General features: G+C 43.9%; 1 protein-coding gene across 4 annotated transcripts in view; it reads right to left on the reverse strand.

The window, feature by feature from the left end:
- Positions 1 to 2,197: 2,197 nt before the first annotated feature.
- st3gal2 (ST3 beta-galactoside alpha-2,3-sialyltransferase 2) overlaps positions 2,198 to 24,892 on the reverse strand; it is a 288,593-nt gene continuing 265,898 nt past the window's right edge. For 3 of the 4 annotated variants that reach the window (XM_073069672.1, XM_073069673.1, XM_073069674.1), the window contains 3 exons: positions 16,437 to 16,482; positions 12,818 to 12,937; positions 2,198 to 3,343 (listed from right to left, as the gene is read on the reverse strand). In XM_073069672.1, the coding sequence (XP_072925773.1) occupies positions 3,170 to 3,343; positions 12,818 to 12,937; positions 16,437 to 16,482 (340 nt within the window). In that variant the 3' untranslated portion in view covers positions 2,198 to 3,169. The remainder of the gene's footprint in view (positions 3,344 to 12,817; positions 12,938 to 16,436; positions 16,483 to 24,892) is intronic. The other variant, XM_073069675.1, reaches the window with a different exon arrangement.

Here is a 24,892-nt window from a genome sequence, read left to right on the forward strand (position 1 = left end):
GGCGTCTGTATGAAATCCGCAACCTGGGCGGCCGTCTCCTGGTCAAGGGCGCTCACCACATGGTAGTAACGCGTGGAATCAGAGGATATCTACCGAATCTGGAACCGGGCTTCTGCTTGGCTAAACCACACGCATGGTCGCAGCGTCCAGAAAGTCGGCAGTTCTAGCGAAACTGCGTGAACAGATGAAGAGTCGGTCATCTTTGGTCCAAATCCCATTCGGACCGTCGGGGTCACCAATGTAGCGATGTACTACATACAGAGCTAGAGACAACGACACGCAGTCGGTAAGTCGTTTCGAGACTAGTTTATTCAAACTTCGCAGCGCTGGCATTTAATCCCTAGCGCCCACCCTCTCCGGGCAGAAATAATGTCAGAGGTGCATTACCAAAGTCTCCACCCGCGCGCTGGCTATTTGTGAGCCGGTTCGCCTGCGCAGAAAGTGGGTCGCCACACTGTGTCATGTAAACCATGGTCCTGAAAAACGTTGTCTCATTTTTACTATGTACTGTACCAGCAGTTATGGTCGAAATGACAATAAAAGTTGACTTGACTTTGTCTTTTGCACATTGTTAGTCTTCGCTATTTATAGTTTTTCATAAATTCTGTTATTTTTATGTAAATGCCTGCAAAGATTAATCTCAGGGTTTTATATGGTGATATATATAATGAATGGTTTCACCTCTGAACTAACATTGCAGAAGGGCTGCCAACTGTCTGTGCTGCCGTGTAGAAAGTGATTCCAACAGCTGCCTTGATCAGCACTGACATTTATCCGGTAGCTAACCTAAATCCAAGCAGTTACCTGTCTTGCTCATTAAACTACAAGAGCAAATACTAAATATTCAGCAGCTGTAGAAGATCTTTCTGGAATCTGATGCTCAGAGGGAAGAGGGTGGCTCGCCATCTCTGGAAAGAGTTTGAGAATAGTCTGTGCTAGATTGTATCAGTGGTTTGGATTCGGGGTTCTCGCTGTGCTTATCAGGACATGGAGCAAAAAGTAACAAGAGAAGCAAAAGACACTTTACTTTTGAAGACCATTTCCTCCTTCAAAATGCCAGCTGCGGAGGAATGGATTCCTTTTTATTTTCTTTAATGGGAAAGGAATGCAGATAACAAATATAAAAACCTCAATGTAATTCCTAACAATTTCTTTAATATGTATTACTTCTAATAAACAAAAGTCATACAATACTGTTAACCATGCCTTGATGGCGATGTTGTGGTTCTTGCAAGTTTACATCAGGGACAGACAAGTATCATGTAGCTGCCTATTGGCCTGGAGCCAATGTTGCCTTCAGTAATTCATACAGAACCTATGGCCTCTCTTGTCCATCTGTGGTGCTGCAGTTACACTATGTGCTGCTGTGAAAAATGAGAGAGAAGATTCAATGGTTTGTGTTTTTCTGCCTATTTAAGTTGCCAGAGGACTCTCCAGATCACCGTCTGTACGGAGGGGCCACTGCACAGGACCGAAAGAAGCTGCAGAGGGCTGTAAATCTAGTCAGCTCCATCTAAGGTACCAGCCTACAAAGTACCCAGGACATCTTCAGGGAACGGTGTCTCAGAAAGGCAGCGTCCAGCACCCAGGGCATGCCCTTTTCTCACTGTTACCATCAGGTAGGAGGTACAGAAACCTGAAGGAACACACTCAGTGATTCAGGAACAGCCTCTTCCCCTCTACCATCTGATTCCTAAATGCACATTGAACTCTTGAACACTACCTCACTTTTTAAATATATAATTATTTCTGTTTTTTTGCATAATTTTTAACCTACTTATTAAATATATGTATAGTCATTGATTGATGTATTTATTATTTTTTCTTCTATATTATGTATTGCATTAAGCTGTGCTGCTAATTTAACAAATTTAATGACACATTGGCGGTGATAATAAACCTGATTCTGATTCATTGTAAAGTTTGTACCCAGAGGGGGCATGGCCTAATGTTGTTACAGTGTCGAGACGGGGGATTTTGTAAGTCTTTAAACTTAATTTAGTTCCAGTGAAACTGTGGACATTGATACAGGGCACTGCACTCAGGAGTTGACATGACCCAAGGACCTTCTAGATATCTCATGAACTGCTTCTTGAGGTACCCACTGACTTTCCAGCCCTTGGTGGCAAACAGTAGTCAGAAGTACTTGAGATCCTTGCTTAAACTCCTGTCTCCCTCCCTCCCTCCCTCCCTCCCTCCCCAGTAAGATTCATTGTGATGGTAGGGCATATGTTGTGAATCCTCCAGAGTCAGCAATCCAAGCTCTTATGCCCATGTGCAAACCATGATGTAGGGCTGCGGACACCACAGTGAGGAGATCATAACGAATTTTACATTTCTGCTTATGCTTAGAGGCTATAAGGAATTGACATCAGATGGTGTACATAACTCGGAGAAGCAAATTTAAAGTGTGTTCCTACTATTTCTGTAAACCAGGTCTCTCACGCACCCAGTATTTGCAATAAAAGCCAGAGACGTAAATCCATTCACTCCAAAGGAGGATCCTGCATGTCTGCTCTTCTTTCTCGAACATAGACTTGTGAGAGCCATGAAAATCCATATCTTTGTTGCTGTGGGATAATAGTTTCACTGCTGGCTGCACTTGCAAAACTGGCACGTCTGAAAGGCCTGTGTTGCTTTTTTCTCCTACGATGCAAAGTTAAAACTCCTTCAGTCTCCTTGTTACCCACTTGTCACTTTAGAAAGTGACAAATCAGCAACTGTCCAAAGAAAGTGGACTAGAGGCCAACCAAAAACACACAGTTACCCTAAAGGGAGGACCTCCCTGCCCCTCCCTCTCATCACCTGTGGCTCAGATTCCAGCTGGTTTCAGCCTGATTTGATCTTGCAACTCAAATATTAAAATTGTTTCTTAGTAACTCCTAGATTATCTGACAATAAATTGCACATTGAGTTATCTTGTGCCCACCAGGTTACCAAACAGCCATCTTAAAATTGATCCACAAAATAATGCCATTTCTGCGGGCTAACCTTCAAAAATATTAATAAACTAGCAGCTGCTCTGTTTTCCTTGTTCCAGAGCTCTGCATGGATTTTCAAACATGATTAAAAAATGTTTAATATATATGATTATGGAGTAATCAGTCTCATATCCATTTGGTGAACGTTGTGGTCTCAGAAGATCAAATGCATAATTATCCACTTCCTTTCAGTTTCCTCGGAAAACTTTGATTTTACCAATATCAGCCAACATATTTATTATTTTTGCTTCAAAGTCTGCATCGTGAACTCCAGTTTTCCGGAACTCTCCAGCGTACCGGTTGTTCTCCCAGTAGTGATGCCAGTTTCCTCTGCTATCAGCGCCAAATCCATACACGTTGACCTGAGGAGGCAAAGAACATTCGATAAGACGGTGGAAGCACCTCTCCAAAACACTGCTCAATGAGGCGCAACGTGTCTCATCTATCTGCCAGTTTCTTTCAACCACATGTTCTATCACTTGATTACCTATGGGTAAAGTGGTCTCTTTCGTTTGAAAACGGGAGACCTTGTGTTCAGACAGACTTTGCACTCTCCTGGCTTGTGGTGCAGTACCACCACTAGGGATCACTGATGTCATGTTACAGAAGTACAATTATTCCAACAATCTGGCTCTGTGCTATGCTGATTCTGGATCAGACCATAAGCCATAGGAGCAGAATTTGTGCTTTCAGCCCATCTGGTTTCTCCGCCATTTGATCCTGGCTGGCTTACTTTCCCATTCAACCCTATTCCCCTGCCTTCTCCCCGTAACTTTTGATGCCCTTGCTAATCAAGATCCTATCAACCTACACTTTAAACATATTCAATAATTTGACCTCTGCCGCTGTCTGTGGCAATGAATTCCACATATTCATTATCCTCTGGCTAAAGAAATTTCTCCTCATCTCTGTTCTAAATGAATTTTGAATTTTATTTTGAATCTGTGCTCTTTGGTCCTCGATACTCCCACTATTGGAAACATCATTTGTATGAATGTTAACTTGCTCATTCTAGATCGCAGTGTTCCCTGAGGCACATATAAAGTTAATGGCATCAGTGACATGTTTATATGGGTGCAAGCATCATTCAGAGTGCTGGATCTAGCTTTTCACAATTTGCAATAATTCCTTTGTGGCTTCCTGCTAGCAGAATCTACTCTGTCAATTTTACACAGGACACACAGGAATGCAAAGTTGTGTTGTAAACTTCCGCATGGACTTCAATTGAATTCCCAGCTTGGGTCCCTTGACCCATGGCATTACGAAGGTTGAGAAACTCTGCTCCATAGCGTTGTGTCCTGGCTGAGAGGATGGTGCAGGAGGGAGGGCTTCAGGTTTGTAGATAATGGGGCTTTGTTCCAGGGAAGGTGGGATCTGTTCCAAAGGGACGGTTTACACCTGAACTGGAGCGGTACTAACATTCTTGCAGGGAAGTTTGCTGGTGCTTCTTGGGGGGGGGGGGGGGTTTAAACTAAATTTGCAGGGGGTGGGGATCCAGAATGTGAGAGAGGATAGCGAGAGGAAGAATAAAGGACAGGTGGGGACTACACGGTTCCGGAATATTAAGTGTGTAGTAGAGAAAGGAGAGGCGGAACAAGTGATAAGGAGGACACATGTACAGAGGGATGGTCTGACGGAACATGAAGTTAAATGTGTTGAAAGAATAAGTAAATCTAAGAAGGACAACAAAATTCTAGGGGCGTATAGCCCGATGGGAGTTCGGGGAGCTGGGTTAAGCACAATAGGCAGTGATTCAAACAGAGAGAGGAGAAATGGGCTAAAAATTCTATATCTGAATGCACGGTGTCAGAAATAAGGCGGATGAGCTTGAAGCCCAGGTGCGAATGGGTAACTATGATGTTGTTGGGATAACGGAGACATGGCTGCAGGGAGATCAGACCTGGGAAATGAATGTACAAGGGTATATGTGCTATCGTAGGGACAGAAATGTGGGCAGAGGGGGTGGGGCGGCCCTGTTGGTGAGGAATGAGATTCAGTCCTTTGTAAGGGGGGACATAGGGTCAGGAGAAGTAGAGTCTGTGTGGATAGAACTGAGGAACAGTAAAGGCAAAAGAACCCAAATGGGTGTTGTCTACAGGCCACCAAACTGTAGCATGGATATTGGGTGGAAGTTGAATAGGGAGTTAACATTGGCATGTGGCAAAGGTAATGTCGCAGTAGTTATGGGGGATTTCAACATGCAGGTGAACTGGGAGAATCAGGTTGGTGCTGGACCCCAGGATAGGGAGTTTGTAGAGTGCCTACGGGATGAATTCTTGGAACAGCTTGTACGAGAGCCGACCAGGGACAAGACTATTCTGGATTTAGTGTTATGTAATGAACAGCATTTGATAAGCGATCTTGCAGTAAAGGAGCCATTAGGAGGTAGTGATCATAATATGATAAGTTTCTATCTGCAATTTGAGAAGGATAAGGGCAGCTCGGAGGTGTCAGTATTGCAGTTGAACAGGGGAAACTATGGAGCCATGAGGGAGGAGCTGGCCAAAGTTGACTGGATGGATAGCCTAGCAGAAAAGACAGTGGAACAGCAATGGCAGGTATTCTTGGGAATAATGCACAAGGTGCAAAATCAGTTCATCCCCCAGAGAAGGAAGGATTCAAAGGGGGGAAAGGGGCCACAGTGGTTGACAAAGGAAGTCAGAGATTGCATAGCATTAAAAAAAAAGGAAGTATGACAGAGCTAAGGTGAGTGGGAGGACGGATGATTGGGAAGTTTTTAAGGAACAACAGAACTTAACTAAAAAGACAATACGGGGAAAAAAAAGAGGTACGAACGCAAGCTAGCCAGGAATATAAAGGAAGATAGCAAAAGCTTTTTTAGGTATGTGAAGAGAAAGAAGATAGTTAGGAACAATGTTGGGCCCTTGAAGAATGAATTGGGTGAAATTGTTATGGGAAACAGAGAAATGGCAGAAGAATTTAATGAGTACTTTAGATCTGTTTTCACTAAGGAAGACACAAGCAATCTCCCAGAATTATGGATGGGCCAAGGACATAGGGTAACAGAGGAAATGAAACAGATTGACATTAGGAAGGAAACGGTGATGAGTAGACTGATGGGACTGAAGGCTGACAAATCCCCAGGTCTAGATGGTCTGCATCCTAGGGTACTAAAGGAGGTGGCCCTGGAAATTGCGGATGCATTGGTAATCATTTTCCAATGTTCCTTAGATTCAGGATCAGTTCCTGAGGATTGGAGAATGGCTAATGTTATCCCACTTTTTAAGAAAGGAGGGAGGGAGAAAACAGAGAACTATCGACCTGTCAGCCTGACATCGGTGGTGGGGAAGGTGCTAGAGTCCATTATTAAGGATGAAATAGTGGCATATCTGGATAGCAGTGATAGGATTGGGCCGAGCCAGCATGGATTTACCAAGGGTAAATCACGTTTGACTAATCTGTTGGAGTTTTTCGAGGATGTAACCAGGAAGTTAGACGGGGGAGATCCAGTGGATGTAGTGTACCTCGATTTTCAGAAGGCATTTGATAAGGTCCCACATAGGAGATTGGTGGGTAAAATCAAAGCTCAGGGCATTGGGGGGAAGACATTGACATGGATAGAAAACTGGTTGGCAGATAGAAAGCAAAGGGTAGCGGTGAATGGGTGTTTCTCGGAATGGCAGGTGGTGACTAGTGGGGTGCCACAGGGCTCGGTATTGGGACCACAGCTGTTTACAATGTACGTCAATGATTTGGATGAAGGCATTGAAAATAACATCAGCAAGTTTGCTGATGATACTAAGCTGGGCGACAGTGTGACATGTGATGAGGATGTTAGGAGAATTCAGGGTGACTTGGATAGGCTGGGTGAGTGGGCAGATACTTGGCAGATGGCGTTTAATGTGAATAAGTGTGAGGTTATCCACTTTGGGAGTAAGAACAGGAAGGCAGATTATTATCTGAATGGTGTAGAGTTAGGTAAGGGAGAAATACAAAGAGATCTAGGAGTCCTTGTTCATCAGTCACTGAAGGTGAATGAGCAAGTGCAGCAGGCAGTGAAGAAGGCTAATGGAATGTTGGCCTTTATAACAAAGGGAATTGAGTACAAGAGCAAGGAAATTCTCTTGCATTTGTACAGAGCCCTGGTGAGACCACACCTGGAGTATTGTGTACAGTTTTGGTCTCCAGGGTTAAGGAAGGACATCCTGGCTGTAGAGGAAGTGCAGCGTAGATTCACGAGGTTAATTCCTGGGATGTCTGGACTGTCTTACGCAGAGAGGTTAGAGAGACTGGGCTTGTACACGCTGGAATTAAGGAGATTGAGAGGGGATCTGATTGAAACATATAAGATTATTAAGGGATTGGACAAGATAGAGGCAGGAAATATGTTCCAGATGCTGGGAGAGTCCAGTACCAGAGGGCATGGTTTGAGAATAAGGGGTAGGTCATTTAGGACAGAGTTAAGGAAAAACTTCTTCTCCCAGAGAGTTGTGGGGGTCTGGAATGCACTGCCTCGGAAGGTAGTGGAAGCCAATTCTCTGGATGCTTTCAAGAAGGAGCTAGATAGGTATCTTATGGATAGGGGAATCAAGGGATATGGGGACAAGGCAGGAACCGGGTATTGATAGTAGTTGATCAGCCATGATCTCAGAATGGCGGTGCAGGCTCGAAGGGCCAAATGGTCTACTTCTGCACCTACTGTCTATTGTCTCATAAATAGAAGAGATTCTGCGGATGCTGGAAATCCAGAGCCACACACAGAATGGTGGAGGGACTCAGCAAGTTAGGCAGTATCATGTTTCGGGCGGGACTAGAAAGGAAGGGTGAAAAGGCCAGGATAAGGAGGTAGGAGAGGGGAGGAGTACAAGGTTGCAGGTGATATGTGATACCAGGTGAGGGGGAAGGTGATTGGTTGGGGAAGGGGTAAGAAGAGGGAATCTGATAGGAGGAGGAGCTCCAGAGGGTAGACATGGGTAAGTGAGGCAACACTTCGCCAGCATCTGTTGGGGTCAACTGTGGTATCCAGTTCTCCTGGTGCAGTCTCTTCTACAACCAGCGTAGACTGGTGGACCACTTCATTAAGCACCTTCGCTCTGTTTTGCCACAACAGGTGGGATTTCTCAGTGACCATCCATTTCAATTCTAGTTCCCATTCTGACCTGGTAGCCTATGGCCTTCTCTTTTGCCATGATGAACCACTCTTTGGTTAGAAAAGCGACACCTCACATTCCTCCATAGCCTCCAATCTGACAGGATGAACAAAGATTTCTTTAACCTTCAGTAACTGTTCTCCCCTCCCTCTTCTCTCTTTTTCAATTTCCCATTCTGGCTCCCCTCTTACCCCTTCCCTTCTCCTCACAGCAGCTTTCCCTGTGCCTACACCAAAGACTTCTCTCTCGAAGCTATGTTGTCGCATAGAACTCGCGACCTTCATGAATCCAGAAACTACGAGTTTGTGGTGGTTGAGATGCCATTTTATTCTTGCATTTTTATCACTGCCATCCTGTGTCAACTTTCTGTCAGTCAGACAAGCTACACACGCAACTGTATTGTTGAAATTGTGCAATTCCACATCAGTAAAAACCGTCTACAAAATACAACAACCCACTTACTGCCTTGCACTTGTTGAGAGAGGGCATTTAATCTGGGCCCTCCCTGCTCAAAACTGCTTGCATTTCCTGGCAATGAATAGAGCCATTATGTTCCAAAATCTGGTATTAACATTGATAATCCAGTAGATGCTGCAAATTTAAGGCTGGAATGACTGCTCGCTGCTCCTCTGACCTGGGAGTCAATGTCAAGTCAATTACCTTCCAAATACAAAATGGCCTTCCAACTATCAAATCTGCCATTGAGGCCCGAGACCTCTTCCTTTTGTATTTGGTCATGTAGCTGATGATGAGAAAGGGCTCACTTGCCTAGTGTTGGCATCATCTTTATATAAAGAGACCCTAACTCCCTGTGAATCATTGAAGAACTACAGACAGGATAGAACCTGTGTGATATGAACCTGATTCCCTGATCTGGATGACAGACATTAGCCATTAACCACGAGTTTTCTGTATTAATACAATGTGTAAAATATAATATAACAAGGTGAATGCACGCAGTCTTTTTCCCAGGGAAAGGGAGTCAAAAACTAGAGGGAGAGAGGGCACAGATTTAAAGGGGACCCAAAGGACAACTTCTTCACACACAGGATGGTGCATGTATGCAACAAGCTGCCAGGGAAACCGGTTGTGTCATGGTGCACTCATGAAGGACTGGACTCAGGTGCGGAGGAATAGCAGGATCCCCAGGAAGAGACAGAAACAAGAGGTTAAAGGTCGGAATCAGGGAATCAGAGGAATGACTGCGTGACACCACAAGGTAAATCATCCTCTCCGACACAGTGAGAATACCAGCAGAGCCCCGAAGGACATAATGACCAACCTCAGGCACTGACTGGGAGTCCTCTTTAAGTCATCAAAGAACGTCAGAAACCTATGACCACCTCAATCAACTTGACCAGATTAGCCACTCCAATCAAGACCTTGACTAGTAAATTCAGGTGCTCATAAGCCCAAGAAGCTCAATGCTCTAAAGTAAACCGCTGGGTTCATGAAGATTGAAGTGTGTGGAATACTAAAATTTAAAAGATATTTATGTCCCATAGTCATGGGGAGGTTTCCAATATGCAGGTAGATTGGGAAAATCAATTTGGTGATAGACCCTACAAGAGGTAATTTGTAGAATTCCTACAAGATGGCTTTATAGAGCAGTTCGTGGTTGAGCCTCCTGGAGGATCAGCTATTCTAGATTGAGTGTTGTGCAATGAACTGGAATTGATTAGAGACCTGAAGGTAAAGGAACACTCAGGGGACAGTGATCATAATACAATAGAGAGGGAGAAGCTAAAGTCAGATGTATCAGTATTACAGTGGAGTTAAGGGAATTACAGAGGCATGAGAGAGAAGCTGACCAAAGTTGATTGGAAGGAGGCACTAGCAGGGATGATGTCCGAGCAGCAATGGCTGGAGTTTCTGGGAGCAATTCGGAAGGCGCAGGATAGATACATCCCAAAGCAGAAGAAGTATTCTAAAGGCAGGATGAAGTCAAGCCCAACATAAAAGCCAAAAACAGGTAAATAAAAGAGCAAAAATTAGTGGGAAGTTGGAGAACTATAAGGCTTTTAAAACCAAAGGAAGGCAACTAAAAAGTCATAAAGAGGGAAAAGTTGAAATAAGCTAGCTAATAATATTAAAGATGATACCAAAAGTTTCTTCAGATATATCAAGAGTAAAAGAGAGGTGAGAGTGGATATCAGACCCCTGAAAAAAGTAGTTTGCATCAGTCCTCACTGTGGAAGGCACTATGCAGTATGCTGTAAGCAGTATGCTGGAGGTGTGGGTGCTTGGGAAACCAAAAGGCCTAAAGGTAGATAATTCACCTGGACCAGATGGTGTACATCCCAGAGTTCTGAAAGAGATGGCTGAAGAGATTATATGGAGGCATTAGTAATTTTCTTTCAAGAATCAGTAGACTGATTCTAGCATGGTCTGAAGGATAGGAAAATTGCAAATGTCAGTCCACTCTTCCAAGAAGGGAGAGAGCCAGAAGAAAAAAAATACAGGCCAGTAAATCTGACCTTAGTGGTTGGGAAGAGGTTGCAATTGATTGTTAATGATGTGATTTGGGGGTACTTAGAGGCACCTGATAAAATAAATTGAAGTCAGCATGGTTTCCATAAGGGAAAAAGTTGCCTGAAAAATCTGTTGGAATTCTTTGAAGAAATAACTAGCAAGATAGACAAAGGAAAATAGGTGAAATTCTGTCCTTCGATTTTCAGAAGGCCTTTGACAAGATGCTGCACATGAGGCTGCTTAACAAGTTAAGAGCCCATGGTATTACAGGAAAGATACTGGCATGGGTAGAGAATTTGCTAACTGGCAGGAGGCAAAAAGTAGGAATAAAAGAAGCCTTTTCTAGTTGGCTGCCGGTGACGACTGGTGTTCCACAGGGGTCTGTGTTGAGACCATATGTCAATGATTTGGATGACGGAATTGATGGCTGTGTGGCCAAGATTGCAGAGGTAGGTGGAGGGGGAGGTAGTGTTGTTGAAGTAGGGAGGCTGCAGAAGGAACTAGACAGTTAGGAGAATGGGCAAAGAAGCGGCACAACAGTCCCTACAGTCTCCAGAGAACGGTGTGAAAAACAAAAAATACCATCCAGCGAGTGACAGTTCTGTGGGTGAAAATGAGAGGGGTCAGAGGAGAATGGTCACACTGGTTCAGGCTGACAGGAAGGTGACAGCAACTCAAAGAGCCAGGTGTTAAAACAGTAGTGTGCTGAAGAGCATCCCTGAATGCGCAATATGTTGAGCCTTGAAGTGATGGGCCTCAACAGCAGAGGAGCGCACCAAGTTCCACTCCTCCACCGGATAAAGAGGTCACTGAGTGTACATGGAGGAGATTACTACAGCTAGGTTAATAATCTCTTACATTGAGGTGAAGGGAACAGTTCCTCTTTATTCTGCACCAACAATACAAATGTACGGGTCTATGAGCAGTCTATTAACAGCTGTGCTGTAGCCTCTCTGAACATCTTATGCTAAGCCTCTTGTGGAATTGAAAACAGCTTCAATATCTGGGAAAATTCTTTTGGTATTTTTCTGAAAATATATGTTGGCTGCCAGGTCATCCCTGCTCTAATTTCTCAAGGCATTTTTTCCTTCCTCCTTCCTCTATTTTTCCAACGCTGCACAGTGCTTCAATGGGCTTTCCTCCTTGGTTTCAGACACAACGTTTTATGTGCTCTGCCTACTGGTTAAGATGGCGCCTGCGCACAACGCCCCTTTGGTTTCTAGATAGATCATGAAACCATCTTTTTCACTTCTTTTATGTATCTCATGTTTGTTTCTCGTCTTCGATGTGATTATGGAACTGTTGGAGCCTGCGTTTTGCTGCTTGGAGACTTTTTGGTTGCTTCAGCACTCTCCAGTCTCTGAGAGGATTCTGGGAGGCAGAAGCAACGTGTGAACCTCGTGGTGAGAAGGCTGCAGGATGGAGTGTAAGCCAATGTTTGACTCCATTTCACCGATTAAAGCGATGAGGGAAACTGAAACATCACGGTGAGTGTGGAAGTCTGGGGATCATTTGGGTGTCCCAGTGCTCTCCAGTCTCCGAGAGGCAGAGACAGCGTACACAAACCTCGTGGTGGGCAGTTTGCAGGATGGAGTGCAAGCCGATGTTTGGCTCCAGTTTGCCGATTAAAGTGACGAGGGAGATATAAGCATCAAAGCGAGTGCCAGCTGCCTGTCATTTGATCACTCTGTACCGGAGAGGGGCAAGTATGCCTCTGGGCCTGGAGTGTTTTTATGCATTTTTGAGATGGACATTGGGCTATACATTCTTCTTCAGTCTTATAGTTTTTATATTCTGTGTTTTTTTGCCCAATCTTGTTTTTTTGTGCAGGGAGGGGAATTTGGGGGGGGGGGGTTAATCCGTTGTGTTGATTTTTTGGTGTGGGAGGAGGAATTTGGGGGTTGATGTGCCTGATCCATTTTTGTTTTCCTTTTGCGGAGAGGTGGAATTAGGAGGTTGATGATCATGTTACCTTTCTTCTCTTTCTTGATTTAATGGCTACCCAGAGAACTACAGAATCTCAGAGTTGTATAGTTTGATAATAAATGAACCTTTGAACCTTTATATCAATATAAACAATTATCTCAGTCTTAGTTTCATCCTTTCGCAGATGTGCTTGGCGGGGCCCCTTTTCACACCTGCTTCAGGCTCAGTGCCATTTCACCACTGCTTTCAGATCGGTGCATAGGACACTTCAGCCCTGGTCCCTTCAAGAGTTGCAAACAATCTCTGCTCCACATGTGAGGCACTTACCTCATCACAGATATGGAGAGCAAAGAACAGGACCAGCATTCCAGTGGACGGATATCTCCCATGATGCTCTGTCCACTTGTCATGGATATACTTGAAGAATGCTGGGTTGTAGATCTGCACCTGAGTGAAGATCAGCGGGTTAGACTATAAACAGCATTAGTAGCGAAGGACGAATTACTTGTCAACTTTCCTCACTGCCTCTGACAGGACCTGAGTTCTGTTGCAGTAATAGTTCTTCAGGTGCTATCGGTTGACTAAGACATTGCTCAAATGGCCACACTTTGTCTGGTTAATTCCTTGTGCTGCTATTGCCCAATAAATAGAACACAGGACAGTACATCACAGGAATAGGCCGCTTGGCCCATGACATTGTGCTGAATTAAATAAGCTAACAATGCCTAATTCCACTAACAGCTTCTGCCTCCATTTGGCCTACATCCACCACTCTCTGCACAAACATGTGTCTAAGAATCTCTTAGATGCCATAAGACTATAAAAATTAGAACATTCAACCAAACGAGTCTGCTCACCCATTCCATTTTGGCTGAATTATTATCTCTCTCAACCCCATTCTCCTGCCTTCTTCCCATAACCTTTGACATCCTTATTAATCAAGAACCTGTCAACCTCCGCTTTAAATAAATCCACCGCATCTGTTCGTGGCAACAGATTCCACAGATTCACCACCCTCTGGCTAGAGAAATTCCTCCTCATCTCCATTCTAAAGGGACACACTTGTATTCTGAGGTTGTGTCCTCTGGCCTACATTTTCCCATTATAGGAAACATCCTTTCCACATCCACTCTATCTAGGCCATTCAATATTTGATAGGTTTCAGTGAGATTTCCCCCCTCCAATATTCTTCTAAGCTCCAGCGAGTACAGGCCCAGAGCCATCAAACGCTTCATTAACCCCTTCATTTCCGGGATCATCCTTGTGAACTTCCTCTGGACCCTCTCCAATGCCAGCCCATCCTTCTTAGATAAGGAGCCAAACTACTCAGAATACTCCAAGTGTGGTCTGACCAACGCCTTGTAAAGCCTCAGCATAACATTCTTGTTTTTATATTCTAGTCCTCTTGGAAAGACTGTTAACATTGCATTTGCCTTCCTCACCACACCTCAACCTGCAAGTTAACCTTTAGGGAATCCTGCACAAGTCCATTTGCACCTCTGATTTCTGAATTTGCTCGCCATTTAGAAAATAATGTCACCTTTATTCCTTCTACCAAAGTGCATGACCATACACATCCTTACACTGTGTTCCATTTGTCACTTCCCTACTGATCTGTCTGAATCCTTCTGCAGATTCCCTGCTTTCTCCCTGCCCCTCCACCTATCTTTGTATCATCTGTAAACTTAACCAGAAAGCCATCACTTCTATTACCCAAGTCACAGACGTATAACATGAAAAGGAGCGCTCCCATGCTACCAGCACCACCCCTGGCAGGCATATTCCAGGCATCCATCACACTCTGTGTTAAAAACATACTCCACACATTTCCCTTCAATTGCCTCCCTCATACATTTCTTGTCTGTTAGTAATTTCAGCAAGGTCTGAATCTAAAGTATTTGGGCTGTTGACAAATGCTCCACCTATCATAGCACAGAGCTCCCTGGAGCAGCACGAAGGATGTGCCGTGTACAGCGCATAGATCTGCTACCTCACAGTTCCAGCGACCTGGGTTCAATCTGAAGGTGAATGTTCTGCAAGTGATCAGGTGGGTTTACCCCGGATGCTCCAGTTTTCTCCCATATCCCAAAGATGGACATGCTGGTAGATTAATGGGCCACTGTAAACTCCCTTCATGTGCTGGCTTTTCATCAATAGTCATTCTCCATGCTTTCCAGCAGGATTACTGGTTCAGCTGCAAGAGCCGTCTGCTTTTTAGGTCCTGCGCACACCACCACAGTATTAACCATCACCCGCTGAGCTTCACAATGTAATCAATCAGCCTAGAAAGAGGCTTTTCAGCCTACCAAGCCCATTGTGCCCGGTTTATTCTCCCCACTAAATCCTCTCCAGATTCTACCAGAGGCATTTTACACTGGTCAATTACCCCACCAACCTGTATGTCTTTGGTTAAATCCTGACCTTTGGTGCTGTCTGTGTGGTGTTTGCACATTCTTCCTACAACTGCATGAGAGTTCTTCAGGTTCCTGATTTCTAGCCACATCCCAAAGCCTTGGGAATTGTGCAGCAGTGGCTTTATGAACTATTGCACTGTGCCAACTAAGTAGCTCTCTGCTATGACATTTGGAACAAATATCAACAGCCCAAGTATTTATATTTTGGGTTTACTAAAATCACTAACACAGACAAACATGTTTCATATTCATTCGGGAATAGTAGAAAACTATTTTAGAGGGATTGACAAAAATTTGATGTGTGAGGAAGTGGGGAAATGCAAGAGCCTGGGGTTAAGAGCAAGGGCTGAATTTCACCTTGCCAACTCATTGAGACTAACATTGTGTTTTGATCAATTTAATGTCCAGGTATTAAAGTGAAAATTAAACGTACTGATGAGTTTTAACCTGCCACAGGCATGTAGTGACAAGCTCAGGAGTGGATCTCCCTCTGCTTGCAGAATGATTCCCTTCACGTTCAGGAGCCTGTCTCACTCTTTCAAAGACTGAGGCAGCATTAACCAGCTGTCAGCCCCATTGCCATTGTTTAGTTTCTGCCTAGGTTCCTGAAAGCCCAAATATTCTTCCTGTTGCCCTGAAATTCTGTCCCAGAAATCGGCAAAGCATTTTCTGGTGGTGTAAAACCCACAACTACTGACGTTAAGCTGTTACTGATTCAGAGCAAGCAGCCGCTGGAAACAGGGCACTGGGTGGGGCACTAGGACAAGCTACTGTCCTTTTGACTCTGTTAGAGGAAGACAATGAAATTCTGTCTGGGAGCCCTGCTGGTCCTGAACAGAAGGTCCATACCTCGCATTAAACTATTACATGGACCTTATGCTAAGCTGCATACCGAACAACAATCAAACGTTTTTATAAATCTCTATATTCCATTATTTGCTTCTTCACCTATGTAAATGCAGAATGTCTTCCAAAATATTGATGCCTACAATTCTTAACACAAGAACTCAAATAATTATTTATTTCGGTTGAAATATAAAGCTCCACAGCATTCTTGCCAGGACCACTAGTCTCAAAAACTGCTGTTTCCCCCCTAAGCTGCCACCCATCAACCCACCCCACCACTACATCCACATTACCTAGCATCACCGTATGTACATACAATCAGTATATCCATATAACAGTTACTTGCACATCGTGGTTTAGAGAATTGCTTTTATATTTATAGTGTTTTTGTTGTGTTTTTTCTAATGCTGTACTGGATCCAGAGTAACAAAATATTTCATTCTCTTTTACACTTCTGTAGTAAGAATGAGATCAAACAATAAATAATCTTGAAACAAACTTGTAAAATCTGAAGAGTATTGCCAAAGCACAAATCAAATTGGAGGAAATCTGGTTTAAATTGTTCCAAGCCTTTTCTGTTGCTGCCAACCATTCAGAGAGCATTGGAGTTTTAAGCCCTGCTAAGAGATGCCTCTATCTGTTCCATACCATCCAATATAAAAGACCGTCAGCAGACCCTGACTCACCTTTTCTTTATCCACCCGTAGAAATTGTTTGACAGGCGCATAGGTGCTGTAAATAAAAGAGATATGGGCAAGTCAAGAGAAGCTGAATCCTGAATCTCTGAAGTGAAGGTTTATTAATTCAAGTCTTTGTTATAAGTCTTGGATTCTGACCTCATTGCCATCTCTACCTGCAGAATTATCTCCCTCATGTAAGGACTCTGTTGGTCAGGACAATGGCCAGCAGGGATATTCCACTATAGATGGTAGAGTCAAGTCTTGATTTCATGTCAGTTATGTTTTCCTACACTGGGGCTTTAGCATGCACCAGGAATGGAAACTGGGACTTCTTATCTGGAATTCTCATGGCTTTATCCACAAACACACTGTAAGAAGACACTCAACTAACTCCAATATTATTGATCATAGAATGGAAGGCTGGCCACTCCAATTGGACAGGCAGCCTGAGAAAATTAGCCTGGGTCTAGAACAAATGGGTATATAATAACTTTAGTGTGCTTTTAGTGTGCTTTAGTGTGCTAAAGGTCCTTGATATGTTCACCATTTTAGTCAGTCTAGATACTGAGTTAATGTAAAGGTCCTCCTGTAGTCTTGTTGTGTCTAGTTAGAAGAATGCCATTTGCAAAATGCTTCCTCAGCTATCTAGGGTTAGACATTAGGAGGGTAAGACATAATGACTTGCTTCTTTGTGATTTTTCCATTCCAGTCGCTGACTCTTGCATGAAACTGTTCCAAGGATGACATCAGCCCTCCAGAAAATGCCATTCCTCTTCTGTGAGCACAGATAATTAAATGTTTCTGCAATGCCAGTCCTTGCTCCAATCCCCAAACCATGGACCAGTGAGCCTGATTTACATATTCCCATCAAACCCAGGCATACCATCTTTCTCTGCTCACTGTTAACATAGGAAGGACAAGGTAAAGGGATTTTGGCACCAAATGCAACCCTACAAAGGATTGTGATGACCGTCGAGAGGATCATCAGGGTCCCTCTTCCATCCATCAGAGATATTTATAAGTAGCGCTTCCTATGCAGTGCCCTTAGCATAATCAATGATCCCTCCCATCCGTCAAACAATCTCTTTGATCCATTAGGCAGAAGGTACCTTAGCATTAGACAAGAACTGTTAGGATGGGAAACAGCTTCTTCCCCCAGGCCACGAGACTACTGAACTCCCTGCCACCACTTAGTATGAAGTGCCACACTGTCTACTTTTTAACTTGTGTCGTATATGCACGTTATTAATTGTTAACTTTATTTGTAGTTATATCACTTTACGTGAGTGAGTTTTATCTATTCTGTTGTGCACTTTGGTCCAGAGGAACAGTGTTTGTTTGGCAGCGTACATCTGAATGACAATAAACTGAACTTGAACCTGAATGAACAAATATTGAATTTGCAATGAAATATTTTAATACTAATTATATTGTGAGCTCTAAGAAAACTCTCTCCATTTTGTAACCTCTTCACAAAGCACTGAATCTAGGTGAGTTATAAACCCTCAAGTGGTTTACCTACCTGATTATAAATTTATATAATCACAGCCGGTGCATTTTTGCAGGCTGTTTGATTACGGGCCATCACAGTCCAGTTGCATTTGTATGAGGTTCATAATACGGTATGCACTCTCTGTAAAGACGTCCCCAATAATGAACAGAAACCCAGACTGACTCAATTCTCCCTCCTGCAGCAACTCATTCATCGTTCAAGTCAAGATAACTAAGTCAAGAAGTGTAGTGTAGCAGCACACTGGAAAATGCATCCACCCAGAGAGAATACACTAAAGTTTTAAACTGAAAGAAGTTACTTTGTCCTCATCACTATTATAGCAATCTTCCCCTGGCAATAGCAGCATTGGTAGTTAATGTTAAATGTGGGGAAACTAAACTAAGCAAAACTGTCATACACAACATGAATAACATGTTCATGAAACACTTGCTCTCAGGCAAGAGTAATTTCAGTTTAGTAACTACATACACAGAATTGCATAGAAAACTGCAGCACAGAACTTGGCCAAGCCAGTCAACATATCAGCTCCACACGAGCTCCCTTACTTCATCCCACAACATCATTGTAACCCTCATTTCACCATCAATATTAATCCAGTTTCCCAACCCCTCACCCAATAACTGTTGCTTCAAGCCCTCCCTCTTATACCAAATTCTGATGTTTGGGCACAAGGCGAGGTTGGCATCCACCTTTGGTTTGGGATGGGCGAGGAAGACCTATCACTGAAGACATATGGGCTGATATGAGAAGGGAGCTGAAAAGGGCTTATAAATCAGCTGAGGTCACGGCTGCCAAGCAAAATCAAGGAGATAACAGGAGGTCTGATCAAAAGATGAGGTTCTCCCAACTCATGCCGGGAGAGCAAGTCCTCAGAAGGAATTTGGGGCTACCTGGGAAGCACAAGGTGCTTGACCACTGGGTGGCTATGTCCTACGTAGTGGAGAGTCAGATGCCAAATGTACCAGTTTTCTGGGTGAAACCAGAGGATGGGAATGGGCCTGTCAAGATTTCCCATCGGAACCAACTTCTGCTTCTGGAACAAGAGGTGCAGTTGACCCAGAGCCCGACCTGGGGCCTACACCTAGAAAGAGGAGTCTGTGGTGACACGGAGCGACTGAAGAACCAACAGCAGGAAAGATTAGACCAGCCCCGCTCTTGAATGGGATTCGGACTCAGATGATGAGGAAATGGAGTGTGGTACATGCTGCCTTTTGCTAACTCCCCACTGACTGAGGAAGAGACTCCCAACCCTTCTCATGCTGAGTTGGGTGAAATCGGGGGGACTGTCTGTAGACAGCCTGGGTTTCAGCGGGACCATGGAGGGGATGAAGCAGGGCCCAGCCGAGTGGCAGGTGGGCACGAGGGATCGACCGGGGGAGGCCTCGCCATGTAGACCAGAAATATCCCAAGGAATGTCTGAACCCGGAGAAGTAGATGACAGGGTAAGGAGGTCTCAAAGAATCAGGAGACCACCAGATAGGCTGGCCTATGTAGCACCGGGGGAAGAGAGTGTGGCCCCTACCGCTGTGGGGAGCTATGTCACTGCCTTTTACACCTGGGTTGGACTTTGCACTTTGCATGAAGGATTGGCATATTATCTCAATGTCATGAGGACATGACTAAGTTTGTGGGGGAGAGTGTAACACCCTGGGAAAGGTGTCACTGCTAACGTAATGGTCTCTCTGTAGGAGCAGTGTCTGGGTTACGGTTAGAGGAGGTGTCACTGCTAACGTAACGTTCTCTCTGTAGGAGCAGTGTCTGGGTTACGGTTAGAGGAGGTGTCACTGCTAACGTAATGGTCTCTCTGTAGGAGCAGTGTCTGGGTTACGGTTAGACGAGGTCTCACTGCTAACGTAATGGTCTCTCTGTAGGAGCAGTGTCTGGGTTACGGTTAGAGGGGGTGTCACTGCTAACGTAATGGTCTCTCTGTAGGAGCAGTGTCTGGGTTACGGTTAGAGGAGGTGTCACTGCTAACGTAACGGTCTCTCTGTAGCAGCAGTGTCTGGGTTACGGTTAGAGGAGGTGTCACTGCTAACGTAATGGTCTCTCTGTAGGAGCAGTGTCTGGGTTACGGTTAGAGGAGGTGTCACTGCTAACGTAACGTTCTCTCTGTAGGAGCAGTGTCTGGGTTACGGTTAGAGGAGGTGTCACTGCTAACGTAATGGTCTCTCTGTAGGAGCAGTGTCTGGGTTACGGTTAGAGGAGGTGTCACTGCTAACGTAACGGTCTCTCTGTAGGAGCAGTGTCTGGGTTACTGTTAGACGAGGTGTCACTGCTAACGTAATGGTCTCTCTGTAGGAGCAGTGTCTGGGTTACGGTTAGAGGAGGTGTCACTGCTAACGTAATGGTCTCTCTGTAGGAGCAGTGTCTGGGTTACGGTTAGAGGAGGTGTCACTGCTAACGTAATGGTCTCTCTGTAGGAGCAGTGTCTGGGTTACGGTTAGAGGAGGTGTCACTGCTAACGTAACGTTCTCTCTGTAGGAGCAGTGTCTGGGTTACGGTTAGAGGAGGTGTCACTGCTAACGTAATGGTCTCTCTGTAGGAGCAGTGTCTGGGTTACGGTTAGAGGAGGTGTCACTGCTAACGTAATGGTCTCTCTGTAGGAGCAGTGTCTGGGTTACGGTTAGACGAGGTCTCACTGCTAACGTAACGGTCTCTCTGTAGGAGCAGTGTCTGGGTTACTGTTAGACGAGGTGTCACTGCTAACGTAACGTTCTCTCTGTAGGAGCAGTGTCTGGGTTACGGTTAGAGGAGGTGTCACTGCTAACGTAATGGTCTCTCTGTAGGAGCAGTGTCTGGGTTACGGTTAGAGGAGGTGTCACTGCTAACGTAATGGTCTCTCTGTAGGAGCAGTGTCTGGGTTACGGTTAGACGAGGTCTCACTGCTAACGTAACGGTCTCTCTGTAGGAGCAGTGTCTGGGTTACTGTTAGACGAGGTGTCACTGCTAACGTAACGGTCTCTCTGTAGGAGCAGTGTCTGGGTTACGGTTAGAGGAGGTGTCACTGCTAACGTAATGGTCTCTCTGTAGGAGCAGTGTCTGGGTTACGGTTAGAGGAGGTGTCACTGCTAACGTAATGGTCTCTCTGTAGGAGTAGTGTCTGGGTTACGGTTAGAGGAGGTGTCACTGCTAACGTAATGGTCTCTCTGTAGAAGCAGTGTTTGGGTTACGGTTAGAGGAGGTGTCACTGCTAACGTAATGGTCTCTCTGTAGGAGTAGTGTCTGGGTTACGGTTAGAGGAGGTGTCACTGCTAACGTAATGGTCTCTCTGTAGAAGCAGTGTTTGGGTTATGGTTAGACGAGGTGTCACTGCTAACGCAACGGTCTCTCTGTAGGAGCAGTGTCTGGGTTACGGTTAGAGGAGGTGTCACTGCTAACGTAACGGTCTCTCTGTAGGAGCAGTGTCTGGGTTACGGTTAGAGGAGGTGTCACTGCTAACGTAATGGTCTCTCTGTAGGAGCAGTGTCTGGGCTACGGTTAGACGAGGTGTCACTGCTAACGTAATGGTCTCTCTGTAGAAGCAGTGTTTGGGTTATGGTTAGAGATAACGGGTGCTTTGTAATGTGAGCTGTCCAATGAAGGGAATGTTTTTTTCGTGTTGTGTGCCTGACACCGGAGTGAGCTGTGTCTTTTGTTCGGTGGGAGACGAATGGAGAAGACGCCGGAGAGAAGAGATCGCAGGACTTGACCCAGAGCGGGGCCATGACCCAATGAAGCCCCGGGAGATCGAAGGAGGATCGGCGAAGGGGAAACCATGAGATCCAACTTGTACATGTTAGACTGTTTCATTAAAATAGGCCCTTTTCTTTTTTCGCTTTTTCTTTACTAAGCCTTTAGTCAAATTAAGAATTATAAAGCTAAATCGTTTAATTATATGTGGTGTACTGTCTGTTATTTCGTGGTCTTTATTTGTAACAGGGTAACGAATCATGCAGCATCCACACAAACAGGGGTTCTGATGGGCTTGTGCTTCAATCCTCCTTATTTGGCGGGACCAGAGATTGTCTTCCCTAGACTTACATAGCTGATGGAACCGGAGTGTTTCACATGTGAGCAGGAGGCACGAAGGCCAGTGAGTTGGCAAACCCGGAGTATGAGTCTGAAGCTCGAAGTCCTGTCATTTGTTAGTCCAACATTGATACTGAAGATTGAAGCCCAAAGGCAATTGAGAGTCTGGAAGTTGAAACCCGAAGGCTGAAACTTAGAGGCTGGAGGCTTGTCCTGGTGTTGGAGGATTCTCTGTGTGCATGGGTGGGTAGGAGGGAAGAAATGAGCTTGTCTTGCTCTTGTGTTCTGTGTTGTTCTGCTGAGCATAGTGGGCATGCTATGTTGCCTCCAGAATGAGTGGTGACTCTTGTACCCCCAGTACATGCTGTGTTGGTTCTTAATGCACATGACAGATTTCACTGTATATTTCAATATACATGTGACAAGTAAATGAATCTCTCACAGGTCCTACTGTTTCTTTACATAGCTCAATATCAAATTTTATTTGATATTGTTCCTGCAGGAGGTCTTGGGCTGTTAAAGGTGTTTTATAAACATAGGTTTCCTGTTTGGCGAAGTAAGTTATTTATCTTCTCACTTTTGTTCTGAGACAATGACCAAGTAGTATTTTAACCACACACCTGCCTCTGGTCCTTATTGCACTTAATGCACTTAGTTATTAAAGATCTAATTATCTCACAGTTGCTACTCAGCCACGATTAATTACTTCTTATAGGGGAGAGATCTATCATACTTTGTATATAGTGTTTCCTAACCTCACATCAATAATTTGGTTCAAATTTTAAGATTACGCCCCTCTCTTATAAACTCCCCTACCGACAGGACATGGTTCTCTTTATGTATTCTATCAAAACTTTAAGACCTGAACTCAAAGTTAGCCCAGGTCCAAGTCAACACCAGTCCTGATATACGGCCCTGGCCTGAAATGCCGACTGCTTATTCCTCTCCATAGATGCTGCCTGAAATGCTGGCCTCTTCCAGTATTTTGTGTACATTGCTCAAAATTAGCCCATTGTTATCAGAAGTTCAAGCTCAGTTTATGTAATCTTGCCTTGTATTATAATGCTTGGGAGATGTGAAACAGTTCTGATGAATTTAGACTGCATCCCTTTGAGAGAATTTCTTTAGTTCTGATGATCAAACTGTACACTCGATTCCTTAAGTAGAGGATTACACACATTTGTAGTGAAACTTACAATCTTTCTCATTAATAATCTCAATTTTCTCTACAGGTTCTTACACTCTGTCCTTGAGATTTCAAATATTTATTTGATGTTAAAGCAACAGTTCTATCATCTCCTAGTTTCTCTTATCCCTTACATCAGTAGAATTACATTTGTAGTCTTCCAATATTAGAGAAAATTCCTAAATTGGAAGTCTTTGAAAAATAATGGTTTATATACTTGTGGCTTATTCAGTCTATTTCTTTGAAAAAGTTTCTCTGGAAAAAAACAGGATCGAAGAAATTTGTCAATATTTAGTGAAGTTGTTTCTTCTAACAATTTCCATGAGAGACGGAGTTTTTAACCGGGGAAATGAAATTCTGCAACTAGAGAATTGGCCCTTTACAAGGTGAGCATATTAATGAAACTATACCGTATTGTAATTTCTACGCACTCAGTTCTGGGAGCTCCATGACTCGGCTCAGTTAGCTAAATGTATCATTCATTCCAACTTTTAGTAGAGAGACAATAAACTATGCTTCAATGCAACATGAAATGGTGACTGATTGCCACACTCCTAAAGTAGTTATTGTTTTTTGAGGAATACTTAGATTAATTTCTGTAATGAATAAGTAACTTTACAATGTTACAAAATATAAAGCGCTCGTTAAAGAAGCTACGAGAAGATATTTTCATTGTATAAATTCATTACCATTTTCACTATTTAGAACCCCATATGATTAAATAAAGAAAAAATGATAATTAAATTGTGGAGGGCTGGTGTGATAGCACGGCTACTGCCTCACAAGGTTTGAACTTCATCTTGGGTGCTTTCTAGTGGTGTTTGCAAATTTTCCGTGACCACAAGGATTTCCACTGGGATCTCCAGTTCCCTCAAACATCCTGAAGACAGTTGATGAAGATGAGTCTACTGTAAACTATCCCTTATTACAAATTAATAGAATCATTAAAGAAAAGTTGATGGATCTGTTTGAAATTGATAGATACGTTTGAAGTCGCAGTGCTACAGGGAACTGAAGAGAAGGAGGAATGATACTGATGGCGGTGCTCTGCTGGCAGCCAACATGGACCTGTTTTGGCCAAATGATTGTCTCCCACTGTGCAGTATGCCAACTTTCAGACACTTCAGTCACACTGGGTCGATATTACTTCTCTGCCAAAAAGAAAATGTTAAGAAAAGAGTCCTGATGAAGGGTCTTGCCCCTAAATGTTTTCTGTTTATTCATCTCCATAGATGCTGCCAGACCTGCTGGGTTGTTCCTGTATGTGTGTTTCTCTGGATTTCCAGCATCTGCAGAATCTCCTGTGTTTATATAAAAAATTCTTAGCCTGTTGCCTGGCAGTGAACAATGAACTCAGGCAACTGAGTTGAGTCTTTAATGTTCTTTGTTCTATGCTGAGCAATACTTCAGAGGAATGTGGTTGGCAGATATAGATTTTCTTTAAACTCTTGCAAGAAGCTTTTCAATATTTCATCACCGTTCCAATGCAAGTGGAAACTGCCAGCCATGAAATAATAGGCAGACAATTTTTTTTGGGACATTTCCTGCAAACTGTACAATTCATTCCGTTTAGCATCTGATATGAAAACTAACTTTCCAGGGAAGTAGGATATAAAGGGAAAAGCTGTTAAGTTTGTAAATCTGAATGCAACAAACAGCAGACATGTTCAACACCATAATATAAATTGAAGAATTTAGCTAGACTTATTAGAGATCAGTCTATTGACCATCTTTCAGAAAACATCTTTCTGCCTA

Source organism: Hemitrygon akajei, chromosome 17 (genome assembly GCF_048418815.1).
Source record: "Hemitrygon akajei chromosome 17, sHemAka1.3, whole genome shotgun sequence".
NCBI classification, from domain to species: domain Eukaryota; kingdom Metazoa; phylum Chordata; class Chondrichthyes; order Myliobatiformes; family Dasyatidae; genus Hemitrygon; species Hemitrygon akajei.